This window comes from Hyaena hyaena, unplaced genomic scaffold (assembly GCF_003009895.1).
Source record: "Hyaena hyaena isolate Hyena2069 unplaced genomic scaffold, ASM300989v1 scaffold_1539, whole genome shotgun sequence".
In the NCBI taxonomy this organism is placed as follows: Eukaryota; Metazoa; Chordata; class Mammalia; order Carnivora; family Hyaenidae; genus Hyaena; species Hyaena hyaena.
In genome coordinates, this window is record NW_024082176.1 from 274,038 (window position 1) to 288,199 (window position 14,162).

Here is a 14,162-nt window from a genome sequence, read left to right on the forward strand (position 1 = left end):
AAATTAGTACAAAATTAGATCTGACCCGAGGCTATTCCGAGGCAACTCCTGAGTACCTACTCCAGAGAACTTAAATGGGTTGACGAACACAAAGCGCTCAGCACAAAGCCTGACACCGAAATAGTATTAGTTATGACAACGCTGTTATTAAGGGGATGTTAGAAGAGTAGCTAAGGTGTTCCCTCAATCTCAGCCCCACAGCAGCAGCTCTGCAGTCAGCCAAGGCACTGCTCTGACTTATGCCTCCTTAACCATTCATCTCATCAACAAGAATTTATCTAGTGCCAACTCTGTATTGCTCCTGATTAACACAAGCCAATGACCAACATACAAAACCAACAATATTTTATTGCAGAATCAACTTGAGGTTCAAATGATGGGAGGCAGGAGTCCACAGCCTCCCCAGGATGCCCAGATCAGACAGAGATAAAGGTCCAAGTTCCTGTAGGCTCTACTTAGGGCACTATCTACTCTGATTCTGTTAAAGTTGTTAGTCCCTCCAGGTTACTTCTACTTCATCTGTCCGATACCTGTGTGAAAAAACAGGAAAAACTTAGTGGACAGCTATGCCTTAGAATCTTCCATTCTTCTCTGCCTTCATGATCCTGGACTCTCTTCCCTGCTGATTTCTGCCTACCTCCCATATAATCCTATCCACCCCTCCAAGAGGTACACACCTCTGTGTGATCCCAGAATCACTGAGGGGGGTCCTGTGCCCAGACCGAAACATCTCCCAACCAGCCTGGGCTATCATGGCTCCATTGTCAATGCAGAATCTGGGAAGGAAAAGAGATATGAAATTTGGGCTCTAAGGGTGAAAAATCACAGTAATGGAGGAAAAGAAAGGAGAAATCGAGAAAGGGAAAGGGCCTTTACCTCTCATCTGTGGCAAAAAGCCGAGCTCCACGTTCCTGGCACATTGTCTCCATCATTTCCTGTAGCCTCAAATTACCTATGAAGAGGCAGGCGGTAGGGCTGGCTTAGTTTTAGCCATTTCTGCATGGTCCAGCTGTACACCTCATGTGCGTTTACTTACAAAAATGACGTAGGAGTTTAGGGGGCAAAGATTGGGAAGTGGAAACTAGTAACTTCCCCAAACTCTTAGAAATTAAGACTATCAGAAGGAAGATGCAAATGTCCAAGAACAGGAAAGAGGGGCATAGTCTAACGATACATACAGCCAACACCTCCCACGATGAGGGCCTCCTGGGAGCCACAATGTGCCATGGCTCGCTCTGTGATCTCTACCAGCATTGCAAACACCGTTTCCTGTGAAGGACAGATCAGGTGTAAACACCAGAGGGGATCCCAGCTTAGTTCTGCTCTACTACATAAAAGGTCCTCCAGTCCCAACGTTTGGTTCCAGGTTTTTATCCCATTACCTGCAGAGAGAAGCACAAATCCTCAGGAGTACACTCGCCTGTGGCCAGCATCCGCTGGGCTACATCCTGTAATTAAAGAAGAAGAAAAAAATACATAAAACAATGAATTGTGTTTGGGGGATGACACGAGACCAAAAATCAGTGCACTTGGAAGATCACCATGTTTCATGACAATTCAACTTGTTAGCATATCTACAGCACGCTTTGCCTTTCATTGGGATTAAGCTACAGAACAGGCAACACGGATTTAGGATTCGATAATCACAAATGCCTGCCCTGGCACCCCCAATCTCCCACCTGACCCCTTATTCTGCTTACCTTTTCTCCATAATGCTTCTCATCATCTGGCTCTTTTTATTATCTGCTCCCTTGTTTCTTCACCTGTCACCCCCTCCCATTAGAATCTAAGCTTCAAGTAGGCAGAGACTTTTATTTTGCTCCATTCTGTGTTGCTATTGCCTAGAAGAGTGCCTGGCATACAGAAGATGCTTAAAAAATATTTGCTTAATGGATTTATTCAGCATCTAGTATGGACCAGAACTATGCTATAGGCAGGAAATACAATGGAGAGCAAAACAGATATGCTTCATCAAAAAGCATGAAAGTGCTCTCTCCTCACCTGTCCCACACTCACCTCAATGAAAGACAGGATCCCAGAGAATGAGACGTCCATCCCCTTTACAGTATAGGGTAGCTCAACTAGTTTCTTGCCTCTGTGTGGGAGGGAGTATACAAGGCACTCAGCCTGTAGTTAGCTGGCTGCTTACCCTCCAAAGCCTTCTTAATGTACATACAGGGAAATCCCCGAAGCCCCGCCAGGCAGCCTCCTCCCATGTCATGCCCCTTTACCGCTTTGCCATCTGTTCAATGTTGTAGCCTGGACTTGGGTCATTGGAAATCTAGCAGAAGGAAAAAGAGCATAGAGTCAGATATCCAGGAAGTGTAAGAAGCTGATTTACGACTTTCTCCCTCCATTTCCAATTCATTCACATCTTATGTCTTCTCTAGCCCCAGTGGCTTACCTTTAGCACTCGAGCAAAACGATCCAGACAATTACCCACAGCAATATCGATGGTTTCTCCAAAGATGCGGTAACGATGTTCTGAATATGCAATCACCTAAGGGTGATGAGGATGTCCATGAAACCTCAAGTCTGTAAAGAGGAGTATTTGGCTTTGGGGAAGAGCATAGCAGAAGATCAACATGGCCACTGTAGCTCCCAATGACAAATGGAACAAAAGACCTTATCTAAGCCCCGAATAGGTACTTTGTCATAGCTCTTATCTCAGAAGCCTATGAGTACCCTGAGGATTCCCAGAGCAGATTTCTCATCTATAGATGGTAGCCTAGGTCAGGCAGAAGCAATTCTCATTTTGAATACAGTTTTCTAGATTGGAGGTTCTAGATTACAGTCTTGACAATATAGACTAGGAACAGGCTTTCCTTCTTGGAGGCAGGGAACTAGAGTCTAGAGTCCTTCTAGATTATCCCACCAGGACAGTATTATTTGGAAACAAAACAAGAGGTAGAGTTGAAAAACTCAAAAATCCCACACTGGGTCACACTAATGGCCCACCCAACTCAGCACTGGCAATCAACTTATGTCCATTCTTCACATGTGACCAACTTCTAGCACAGAGAATATTTATCACCCACTGACACATATACTCCTGACTATGAGCACTTCATTAAGACTATAAGAAGTCCCTTTCCCTTTTTGATGCTGCTAAGTTATTTCCTTCCGTTCTGATATAGATCATACTCTGCTGTTAAAAGGCTGGCCACAAAAAGGGGAAGGAAAAAAATCCTACATTTCTACTTCTGTTATCTACTCCTCTCTACCAATCATCTTCTCTGTTTTTCCCGCCTAACCAAGTTTCAAGAGGGAAGAGAAAGAGAAAACTATCACTGCTCCTTTTCATTAGTTATTGCAAGCCTCCATGGTTACTTTCCACACCTCAAGTCCCTAATTTGTATGTCATCCTTCAGGCCCCAGTCGGCTATTTGCCCTCTACCTATAAAAGTTCTCACATCATTTTCATGGGAATGTGTGCTTCATCTTTAACTATTTCACAAAATGAAGCTTTAAGCCTTTCGTAAGCTGAGGACAATGACTTTTTCTGACAATAACCCCATCAGATGTTCTGTGGGAAAGGACAGCTAGAATTCTCCAATCCCAACCGAAAAAGGTCTCGTGAGGTACCCCAAACTACTCTGGTTTAACTTATAGATTTAAAATACCTTCTACCTTATAAAATGTTTTAAAAACTATTAATATTTTCACACGCTTAAAATAACAACTTCTGTTTACCACCAGTAACACAAAACAAAATATGAAATTACTGTAAAGAAACAAATCACTTATTTCCCTCAGTTTTAATTGCTAAGATACAGGGAAAAAAAAGCTTCAAAATAATAAAAGTAAAAACACTTTCATTATTTTGAAGACATCAATCCTTACCCTTCTTTCCTTTTCTGAATGGAAATTTCTTATCTTTATAACCACGTGTATGAAAACCATCTAACGTTCTGATCATCCTGCAATGTTGGAAACTTTCTTGTGGGTTTTCTAGCGTATAAAGTCTTAGACAGCCCAACTTTGTTCTTGAGTTGCTGCCGTTCAGGAACAAGAAAGTTGCTGATACAATGCCTTAGAAATGATGAAGCAATGATGGAATACTCCAAATACCTGTGTATTTCCTCCACTGACGTACAGCACGGTTGGGCTGGTGGCTCCGGTGATGAGGCGGCCCATCTCAATGTGGCCTATGCAGTGGTTCACAGCCAGCAATGGCTTATTCCACAGCTGGGCCACAGTACGGGCCACAACAGCCACAGAAACCAGTGGGGCACCCATGCCAGGGCCTAGGGGGATAGACATGGGAATTAGAATCCTACAGACATGGGGAAAAACCAAGCTGGGGAAAGGAAGGGTGGGAGGTGGGGTAGCAGTAGTGGTGGTAGCAGAGAGTGGCAGGCTATTCTGACCTAGCCAGGCTCCAGGTATGTTCTTCCAGTGCAGTTTCCCAGCTATACCTTTGGTGTAGGCAATGCAATCAATATCCTGGGAGGTTAATCCAGCCTCTGTTAGTGCCTCCTGTAGCAGGTCCAGGATAACAGCTCGGTGATGCCTGGCAGTATCACCTGGAAGGAATCCTAGGAGATGGACAAAGGTCAGAGATCATAGGGTTTTTCTATAGCAAAGGTAGGTAGAAGTCATAAACAGATGCTTTAGTAGTTGTGAAACAGAAGAAATCTCATTTAAAACAGAGTCAGGAGGCCAGAAGGGGAAGCTTTCACACCCCACCAGTCCTTCTCAACTGCAGACTCCATTGAGAACATACCTTGCATTCCCAACAGGAAGAAGCCTATAATTTACCATCTCAGCAAGAGGAAGAGATTTTCCAGCCAATGAAGAGCCACTACACTTGGATCTCTCAGTTTACTTCAGTGGACTAATTTAAAATTAAGAGTCCCTCTCAACTACCCCCACTTTCCTATAAAAGATTAATCCTTTCACTTGGTCTCCAGATTTGCTTATGGTTTTGCCATAGCTTCCCTGATCTGAATCACAATTCTCTACTATTCCTAAATGAGCCCATTTTACTAGTAGAACAACCGGTTGTTTCATTTTTAAGGTTTACATGGTGTAAGAAGAGTCTCTCTCACTTTCCTCAAGCATCTTGTCTTTCAGGTTTTCAGATATACTCTTTCTGGTCTGTTCAGCTAGGCAGACCAGCTCTCCGAAATGCCTTTCTTCGTACCCAACTCCTACTCAACCTTCAGGACTCAATTCAAGGGATACCTAACTCATACCGTTTAGTGATCTCTGTGACCCTACCAACTCTATGCACGATCACATCATTGTACTTTACACACTGTATCATATAACAATTAAAGCATTATAATCACCTGCAGTTTCCCACAATTTAACCATGAACATCTCAAAGCATTGGCTCTTTTATTTATCCTTGTATTCCTGGTCCCAAATAACCTAGAAGAGTTAGTGCTAAACACAGATAGGTATTTTCTAACGAGTGAGCTGTCACAACATCACCTGTTCAGGGAAGCTTTTCAGCTATATGCAAGTCAGTTGTCCTCTCCTACATATGCAGAAGTTTCAGGGGAGGGCAGACAAAACACAACACAGTAACAAATAACATACAAGCAACATTTATTAAAAGTTGTAATACGTCTGGCAATTTTCTTTTTCTCAAGACTCAATAATGCAGGAATGATTATTCCCATTTTAAGAGTAAGGTACATAAACCCAAAAATAAATACTGAAAATGAATACTGCTGTTCCTAACATCCAAGCTCCAAGTCTTTACAGTCCTTATTCTAGAAAGTTTTGATTGCATCTGTTATACTATTCATCATACCGTAAGGTGTTATGTGTCCAACTGCACAGCAGCCCAAAACATCTATTTTTGTATCCAGCTGACAATGAACACATAAAAAGTGCTCACTGAAAGCTAAACAAGCCCAGAAGATCCACGACCAAGGGCCTGTGACTCTTGTAACTATAAGCCTAGTGATGTTAATCCTGTCCCATAAATCTGAGACTCGGATCAATAGCTCGCTGAGGGGACAACGCGTCCCACGCCCTACTTTGCTAGCGTTTAGGCGGACGGCAGGCCCTGCCGCGCGCGGAAGGGTGCTGTGAATTGTCAGTCCCGCACACACTCACCTGTGCCCGGAGGCGTGACGTAAGTCCGCCGCGGGTTCGCCAGCACCGTGCCATCTCGCACCACTCCCACGCCAATCTTGTTAGCGCTGCCTTCAAACCCCAGCACCGCCGGCATGGCCGAGCCTGGGAGAAAACGCCAGCAGGGCTAGCTACCACCGGAACACCGTGGAGCCTTTACCAGGCCGTGCTGGGCCACGGATCCCGGAGCACACAGGAAAACCGCGTACCTAGAGGCCGGGTACCAGCGTGCACCAAGGGACGCCAAAAAACTCCCGTGGACAGCGAGCCCGCGCCAACCCCGCCCCCGTCATCACAGCGGCCCCAAGACCCCTTCAAGGACCTGTCCTCCTAACTGCCAGGGACGCTGAGCCGGCATCTGCTCTTTACATTCCTATCCACTTCTTTACTTCTTTCCCGTTGTCCGGCCAACCTTCTCCACTGATTTTTTCCCCCCTCTTGCGCAGCATTGGGATCTTCGGTCAGGGTGACAGAATGAATCCTGCATCTGGCACACCAATAAACAGCCCAAGAATGGAGAGCCGGGGCCTTCAGTCCCTTGGAGGGTGGCGGGAGGAGGGGGGGAGAAGCGCCAGCCTTCCGTCACGTGGTTCCAGACAGACCAATCACGCGTACGCCTCCGCCTCGGGAGGCACGTCTCACGTCAGGTGACCACTCCAGATACCCACGTGGGGGCACAGTGTGCAAGAATTCTTTGTGCTCGGGTGAGGAGGAGCTAGGCTGGAACCTGAGCAGGTCAGATACAGGGTTGCTCTTGTTTTGCTCAGCAGAGGGGCTTCTTGATCGTCTAATCTGCAAGCTAAGTCGGGACCCTTCATTAAGGCCCTCGATTGGCCGGAAGGCAGATCTCGCGAGCATGAAATGATCTAGTTTTGTGGGTGAGGGGCTGAAGGGCCTATGGTGCATGGAGGCGCGGAACGGAATCCGAGATAGTCTGATTTGAAAGGCGGTACCTAGTGCGGGGGCGCTCGAGGGAGTCGTCTTTTCCCCAGCCTTAGCTGGTTTCACGACCTCCTCTTGTCCGCAGGGAACGCGGTAAAAATACTGCTTCGGTGGGCGACGTGGTACGGGTCCAGAAGGGCGTTCGCTACAGTGATGCCGAAGCGTGGGAAAAAGGGAGCAGTGGCAGAAGACGGGGAAGAGCCCAAGATTGGTAAGAAAATGAAACAAGGCCCTCTCCCTAGAGGCTGCCGTGAGGGGGTTTCTAACTCCGTTGAACGGGAAGTACGGACATGCTCCATGCGTTTTTGCAGACTGAAGAAGTCGCAGTAACTGCAAGTTCTCAGCGGGTCTTTGGTCAAATCCGGATCAAAGTTGGATACTGCCAATTTTTATCATTGTGTATTACTTATTTTATAGAGCCAGAAGCCAAGAAGAGTAAGGTTGGAGCAAAGAAAAACGAAAAAGAGGCAGCAGGAGAAGGGCCGGTCCTGTATGAGGACCCCCCAGATCAGAAAACCTCGCCCAGTGGTAAATCGGCTACACTCAAGATCTGTTCCTGGAATGTGGATGGCCTTCGAGCCTGGATTAAAAAGAAAGGTTTAGATGTGAGTGGAATTCAGGGAGGGTTCCAGAAGAAACATTCTTTAGTATTGAATGATTTGGGGATTTAATCACCTTTTCCCATTTTAATCCTAATCTGTAGTTTTTTTTCCCCTTTCTCTGTAGTTTTTTTGTGCAAGAGTTAAAAGGAGGGGCTTCACCAAGTCCTAAGTTTTTTATTTCTCAAGTTCTATTTTTCAACATCTTATTTCCATTGTTTTCATGGCTTCATCCCTTCCCCTGCATGCTGCAAAAACCTTGGTACTGGACTTGCTCCATTTCATATCCAGTTTATCCTCCATTTAACTACTACTGCTTAGGGGTGCTTGGCTGGCTCAGTCGCCAGTTGGTGAGTTTAAGCCCCATATGTGGCCTATAGTCTACTTAAAATTAAACAAAATAACTACTGCTTAAAATTTCTTGGTGGCTATCCACTGCCAATGGAAGAAATACAATCTCTTCAGTGTTGCATGTAATGCTGTTTTTATCTGTTAGTTGCCAGTTATATAATTTAGAATGATCAAAATCTCTTGCATCTAGTCACACTTCCTCTCTAAGCAGTGTATCTCTAGTGGCAGTCTTCAGTAAATGTCTGAATTGATACTTTTTCTACCTTTTCTCTCACTCACAGTGGGTTAAGGAAGAAGCCCCAGATATCCTGTGCCTCCAAGAGACCAAGTGTTCAGAGAACAAACTACCGGCTGAACTTCAGGAGTTGCCTGGACTGCCCCATCAGTACTGGTCAGCGCCTTCAGACAAGGAAGGGTACAGTGGTGTGGGCCTGCTCTCTCGCCAGTGCCCACTCAAAGTCTCCTATGGCATTGGTGAGACCCTGCTGATTCCTAATCCCTGAGCTCTTCCAAACCAATTGATAATACTCACTCCAGCCCCTCATAGGAGTTACTTTCTTTGCTTTCCTATTCTGTACACTTTTTTATGCTGATTTTGTTTCACGGTTTCTGTAGGTGAGGAAGAACACGATCAGGAAGGCCGGGTGATCGTGGCTGAATTTGACGCATTTGTGCTGGTAACAGCCTATGTACCCAATGCAGGCCGAGGTCTGGTCCGCTTGGAGTACCGGCAGCGCTGGGATGAAGCCTTCCGCAAGTTCCTGAAGGGCTTGGCTTCCCGCAAGCCCCTTGTGCTATGTGGGGACCTCAATGTGGCTCATGAAGAAATCGACCTTCGCAACCCCAAGGGAAACAAGAAGAATGCTGGCTTCACTCCACAGGAGCGTCAAGGCTTTGGGGAATTACTAGAAGCTGTGCCTCTGGCTGACAGTTTCCGGCACCTCTACCCCAACACGGCCTATGCATATACCTTTTGGACCTACATGATGAATGCTCGATCCAAAAATGTTGGTTGGCGCCTTGATTACTTTTTGTTGTCTCACTCTCTGTTACCTGCATTGTGTGACAGCAAGATCCGTTCCAAGGCCCTGGGCAGTGACCACTGTCCCATCACCCTGTACCTAGCACTGTGACACCTCCCGTAAATTACTTTAAGCTGGGGAAATCAGCCCTCCCAAGCTAGCTTTAAAACTTAATCTCCCCAAACTTTAAAAACTGCCAACCAGCTCCTAGCAACACTTAGGTTTCCTTTAAACCCCCAATTTTTTTGTGTGCTTTTTTTTTTTTTTTTACATTAAACAAAAGCTACTGATGACTTTCTTTGAACTGTCCACATGAAAATAAAGAGCCATAGTTTCAGCCTTGCTGTGTTTGTATTCTACCCCTTTGTGGGGCTACAAATTCTCCTTGCCTTTTCACATAAAAAGATAAACAACTTGGAAAAGGGTAGTCATGACCTTATTTATTTACAAGCACAGGATGAATCCCTAGCTTCCCCCAAGACAGAGCAACCTTATCCAGCCCAGTTAAATACCGCAACTGGGGGGTAAGGCTAGAAGGAGGAATTAGGGAAATAAAGGACTAGGGGAACATACCCCACATTAAATAGTATATATACATCAGTTCCTGTGGTTCTGTACAGAGCAGCGGCTGACCCCATCCCCAGCCCCCAGGACACAGAATGGGGGGAGAGGAGATTGAGGGGACGGAGGCCAGAGCCAGCCCCTGGTGAAGTGCAATAGCAGCAGCAAGGTCCTAATGGTGCACAAAAGGGAGGGAACCCCCAGGGCTACCCACCCCCACCCTGCCCTGGAATGTTTAAGGGACAGGAATGGCTCTCAGGGAGCATATAGGAAGGACAAGGCTAGAACCCTCTTTTAGGACCCAGGTTTAGGGGCAACATTTTGCCTATTTCGCCCTAAACACAGCAGCCCTTGGAGGAAAGCAGACGGCCAGCAGTGGTCTTATCTACCCCTCCAAACCTACATGAGGGCCTGGTTCCTTCCTACTCTCCCCAGGGTAAAGGAAGGCAGCTGCTTGGCTCCTCTTACAGAAGCCGAGGGAGCCTTTTACCATGGTTCCCTTTGTAGTGTCACTGTCCCCACTAGGAAGGGGCCAGGCACAGTCTGTGGGTCATCATGGAGCTCAGGAGAAGTTCTGGACAGGGTGGCTGACCTTCATACAAGCCCAGTAGAGGGCCCGGCCCAAACACAGCACAGCCAACAGGATGACAAATGCCCAGGCCGCATAGATGCCTCCGTATCGCCGAGCGTGCTTCCATGTGCCAAACTGGTGAAGAAGAAGGGAGATGGGGTTACTGTTGATCTCTCACCACTTTCTAAAAGCCCTAGTAACAGGAACACGGAACGGGAGCTTCAGTGCCTGTTTCCTTATCCATGTGTATCCACCTTCAGGGACCTTAAAGGCCCAGTAGTGCTCTATTCCCCTAGGCAGGTACATAACTTGTACAATCCTAGACATCTGTCAGTGTTTCTTAGTGTCGGACAAGGGAGCCAGGTCTCCTAACAGCAACTCTTAATTTAAGCCACTTCCCCGTTGCCCTGTCTTCTGCATGAAGAAGATGCTGTTTTTTACTCCTATAGTTAACAACAAAGATTGCTTATCAGTTACCTTCAGCTTCAGCTCATCTGCACATTAAAACAAGACAAAACAAAAATCCCTCAGTCCCTTTCATTTTTTTTAAAGGGTAGCCATTTCCCAAATCGCAGTCTATAGAGGTAAGGCTGAAGAATGAAAGGGGCTGGATCAAGGTTACTCACAGCAAGACCAGTGGCAGTGACTGCCAAGAGTAAGCCAAGCAAGAAGCAGCAGATACATCTCTTTCGTGGATATCTGCGCCCAATAGATGACCTGTGGGGAGGCAAACAGATGGATGTTTGCAATGGCCCTGCAGGTTTTACTGTACATATTACACAATTACCAGTTCAACAATGCCACTCTCCAATCACTTACACTTTCCTGCAGTGAGGGCAACGGGCCAAGGTTCGGTCTGTGAACTCTGTCCACTATGGAGAACAAAAAAAGGGGAAAACCAATTAACAGAAACAGGGTCATGTCCAGTGAAGGCTCTGAGGGAAGGGAAGGGTGGCATTAGAATAGACCTTCTCGGGATTCATATAACTCAGAAATATATTCATGATTACTTCTGTTTCTCCCACTTCCTCCCAAGGCTTCCCATGCTCCTCCTTACCAGGAAAGTATTCTTGCAATGTCCGCAGATGACCCTGACACCCACAGGCTGTGGTTCTGGACTCAGAGGTCCTGGATGCACAGGCCCCAGGTTGATGATTCTTTTGCTGTAAAGGAGAAAAAGACCATGTTTAAATATTTTTTAATCCTAAAGATGCCCACAGTATCCCTCCTTCACAGCCCCCAATCCTTGCCTCTCTTAAGTTCTTCTACTTCTCCATACACAGTATATACTCTGCCACACTCCAACCCTAGCCCAAGGGAATCCTGAAGAATAGTACTGCTTAAACTTCAGGTCTCTAGCTTCCCTTTTACCTGAGAATAATCCACCCAGTCCTCTAGACTCTCTATTTCCCTAAAGGACACCATTTCATCTCAATCTTTTTATTGAGATCTGAAAAAGATGGCTGTAACATTCTAAAGGTACAACAGTCCTTAACTTTTTCTCCTGAATAAACACAAGGCTCTCACCTTTACATTCTCTGCAAACATTCATCCTTTTTCGGGTTTTCCAATTATTCCCAAGGATGCCCTTCCCCACCTTATACCTCTTACCAGTAGGGCCGAGGGCAGGCAATCCGCTGGGAAGTCACTTTGCAGATAAGGAGACAGTTACAGGGGCACCGAACATATTTTTTCCCTGGAGGTGCATTCTTGATTGGCTAGAGAATAATGAGGACATCGGTAAGCAAACCTCAAATTCCAATCCCTTCCATTTCCTCCAAAAACACCTTCTGAGGAGAGATCAGAGATAAGGTCTTAGCCAGGACAGAGAAATGAAAGAAAAGCATACAGCATGAGATTTGCAAATAGAGACTAGGCTTAAGTATCCAGAATAGGTGTGAAGGTGCAGGATGGTAAACATCAGTTCTGGTGAGCGGCTGCTGGGGAAATGGCGGTGTGAGACTCCTGGAACTGAAACCTGGGTTTCATGACTACCACCTAAACATGAGGGTCTAGAATCAAGGGATCAGAAAGAGGATCCAGGAAACAGGGCCCATTTCAGAGATGTGTGTAACTCACAGTGGCTTCATTGCAGACGCCACATTTGACTACATGCTGATGCATCTTGCCTTCCACGTTGATGAGAGACTGACAGACTCGGCAGGTGATCATGGGGGCACTCCCGCTGTCCGGGCTGGTCAGGGGTGAGTATGGGGGTGGGTCCTCCCCAGGCAACACGGCTGGGTGTCCCTCAGGGAACGGGGGAAATGCTGGAGAGGAAAGTAAAAAGAAGGGTGGCATCACTTGTAGACACCCCAACTGATGCTCCAAGGAGTCAGGGGACTCTGGTCCTCAACCCTTCTGATCTAGCTCGGAAGGCTTCTTAAAATCCGTGCTTCAGTCAGCTTCCTAGAACCCCCTTCCGTTCCCAAGCTCCGGTAGCAATTGGGGAAAGAAGAGCGCTTCACCCAGGCACAGGTGCAACTGCTCCGCACCTGGCGCCTGGGCCCCGTCTCCGCCCTCGGCCCCGCCCCCTCCCGCCTCTCAGAGTACCCCTCCGGGAACACCTCGGACCCACCCCGGCTTACCCTGGGGCGGGGCATGTTTACCGGCTCCATACGGTGGTGCGGAGGGGGTCAGGCCTCCCCCGGGCCCAGCCCCACTCCCGCCCGGCCCCACTAATCCGTTGCCGCCGGCGCCACCGTCAATAGGCTCGGAGAGCAGCGGGGATCGCTCTCCGTCTGCCGCCATGGCCGCCACCACCACCTCCTGCTTCGGCCAAGGACCTGGCTGTATTCGCCGCCGCCGTCTCCGCAGCCACCGCCGCCGCCGCTACCGGGTCCCCAGGGCGCCTGCGCGCCGCGCGCCCAGCTCGCCCCGCAACCAGTGGCCTGCCCCGCCCGACTCGGTCCCGCAAGCACGTGATAGGCTATCCCCGCCCTCGCCGTGCTATTATTCGTGGAGATAAATCAATTCTTGGGCTGCGAAGGCAGCTCTTTTTTTCCATTGGGGAGCGTTGCGGTAACGTCAACTGTCACATGACCTCCCGGAGGCCGCTGGGCCTGCAAAACCTGCACGTGACGAGAGGTTCTGCGAGCTATTGGAAGCGTGGCCCATCGCGTTACCTCCAGACCAGGAGGTGGGACTTGGCTGCTTCAGCTCACTGGTCACCTGTTTCAAGAAGCCGGGCGTCCTCTGTTACGCGCCCAGAGCGGGTGCATAATCATTGCTCCTCATTGGTCCAAAGATACCACTAAAAGACATCTCCTCTCTGCGGTTGTATTTGGTCTCCTATTGGCTGGCCTCTCTGGTCCTGTGACTCGTGAGGTGCAACTGTATTGGTCTGAACTTAGGTCCAGAACCCAGGGGCGTGGCTCTAGTGTAAGTGCTGGAGCTTGGGCTGAGTAGTCAGGGGAGGGAAGCCTGGCGACAGTTAACCACTCTGCTCAATAAAATACCCGTAAAAAGTCGAAGTGAAGATGTACCAGTAAGAAATGGATTAAAATGTTAAGGTTGTCATCCAGCATTTCTCGCTGGAGTTACTTCTGGAACAGAACACAAGACTGGCTTCTCCGGGGACCAGCCGTGCAGACCCCACCCTCTCACTCCGCATCCCTTATTATGAAACTACTTTTTATGAGTGGTATTACTACAAGGATATCTCATATTTCACTCAGTTTCATGACCCCTCCCAATCCTAAATACATATGCATAAGTGCTTTTTGATTGAGTTAACCAATTAAGTACAAGGATGTTTTAGTTACCTTTCTGACAAGATGAGATTGTCTTTAGTCTCAACTTTGTCCCAGCGAGGAGACTGCCAATGGAGGTCATTCTGACAAGTACTCGAAAGCCTCATGAGCCTCTCAGACGTTTAAACATGCAGCCAAGTCCTCTTCGCTCTCCTGTTCATCCCATACCCAACTTGCATTGCAAACAAGATTACAAGTTCCCCCAGCCACCCATATCCAAAAGTTGAGTCCTATGAAACCTTTTCCTGAGCTGAAGTAAATAAAACGAAAAGAC

General features: G+C 47.5%; 3 protein-coding genes across 5 annotated transcripts; 1 reads left to right on the forward strand and 2 right to left on the reverse strand.

The window, feature by feature from the left end:
* Nucleotides 1-328: 328 nt before the first annotated feature.
* Nucleotides 329-6,371, reverse strand: LOC120225960 (O-sialoglycoprotein endopeptidase). Of its 2 annotated transcripts, none has more exons than XM_039224150.1 (11): nt 6,073-6,371; nt 4,371-4,538; nt 4,072-4,247; nt 2,405-2,500; nt 2,232-2,281; nt 2,017-2,095; nt 1,383-1,448; nt 1,179-1,269; nt 877-952; nt 678-776; nt 329-530 (listed from the first exon to the last, which is right to left on the reverse strand). In XM_039224150.1, the coding sequence occupies exons 1-11, from the start codon at nt 6,185-6,187 to the stop codon at nt 491-493; spliced, it is 1,056 nt and encodes a 351-aa protein (XP_039080081.1). In that variant the 5' UTR covers nt 6,188-6,371; the 3' UTR covers nt 329-490. The 2 variants fall into 2 exon arrangements, with proteins under 2 accessions (XP_039080081.1, XP_039080082.1); XM_039224151.1 differs by having other exon boundaries at nt 4,419-4,538; nt 6,073-6,369.
* A 368-nt stretch (nt 6,372-6,739) lies between these two features.
* APEX1 (apurinic/apyrimidinic endodeoxyribonuclease 1) lies at nt 6,740-9,341 on the forward strand. Its single transcript, XM_039224143.1, has 5 exons — nt 6,740-6,825; nt 7,118-7,243; nt 7,450-7,637; nt 8,264-8,456; nt 8,598-9,341. Exons 2-5 carry the CDS (start codon nt 7,186-7,188, stop codon nt 9,113-9,115), a joined length of 957 nt encoding a protein of 318 aa, XP_039080074.1. The 5' UTR covers nt 6,740-6,825; nt 7,118-7,185; the 3' UTR covers nt 9,116-9,341.
* Nucleotides 9,342-9,422: 81 nt separating this feature from the next.
* PIP4P1 (phosphatidylinositol-4,5-bisphosphate 4-phosphatase 1) lies at nt 9,423-13,034 on the reverse strand. 2 transcript variants are annotated; one of them, XM_039224145.1, is made up of 7 exons: nt 12,746-13,034; nt 12,216-12,406; nt 11,748-11,854; nt 11,194-11,299; nt 10,956-11,008; nt 10,763-10,853; nt 9,423-10,271 (listed from the first exon to the last, which is right to left on the reverse strand). In XM_039224145.1, exons 1-7 carry the CDS (start codon nt 12,885-12,887, stop codon nt 10,128-10,130), a joined length of 834 nt encoding a protein of 277 aa, XP_039080076.1. In that variant the 5' UTR covers nt 12,888-13,034; the 3' UTR covers nt 9,423-10,127. The 2 variants fall into 2 exon arrangements, with proteins under 2 accessions (XP_039080076.1, XP_039080075.1); XM_039224144.1 differs by having other exon boundaries at nt 12,725-13,032.
* Between the last annotated feature and the right edge of the window lie 1,128 nt (nt 13,035-14,162).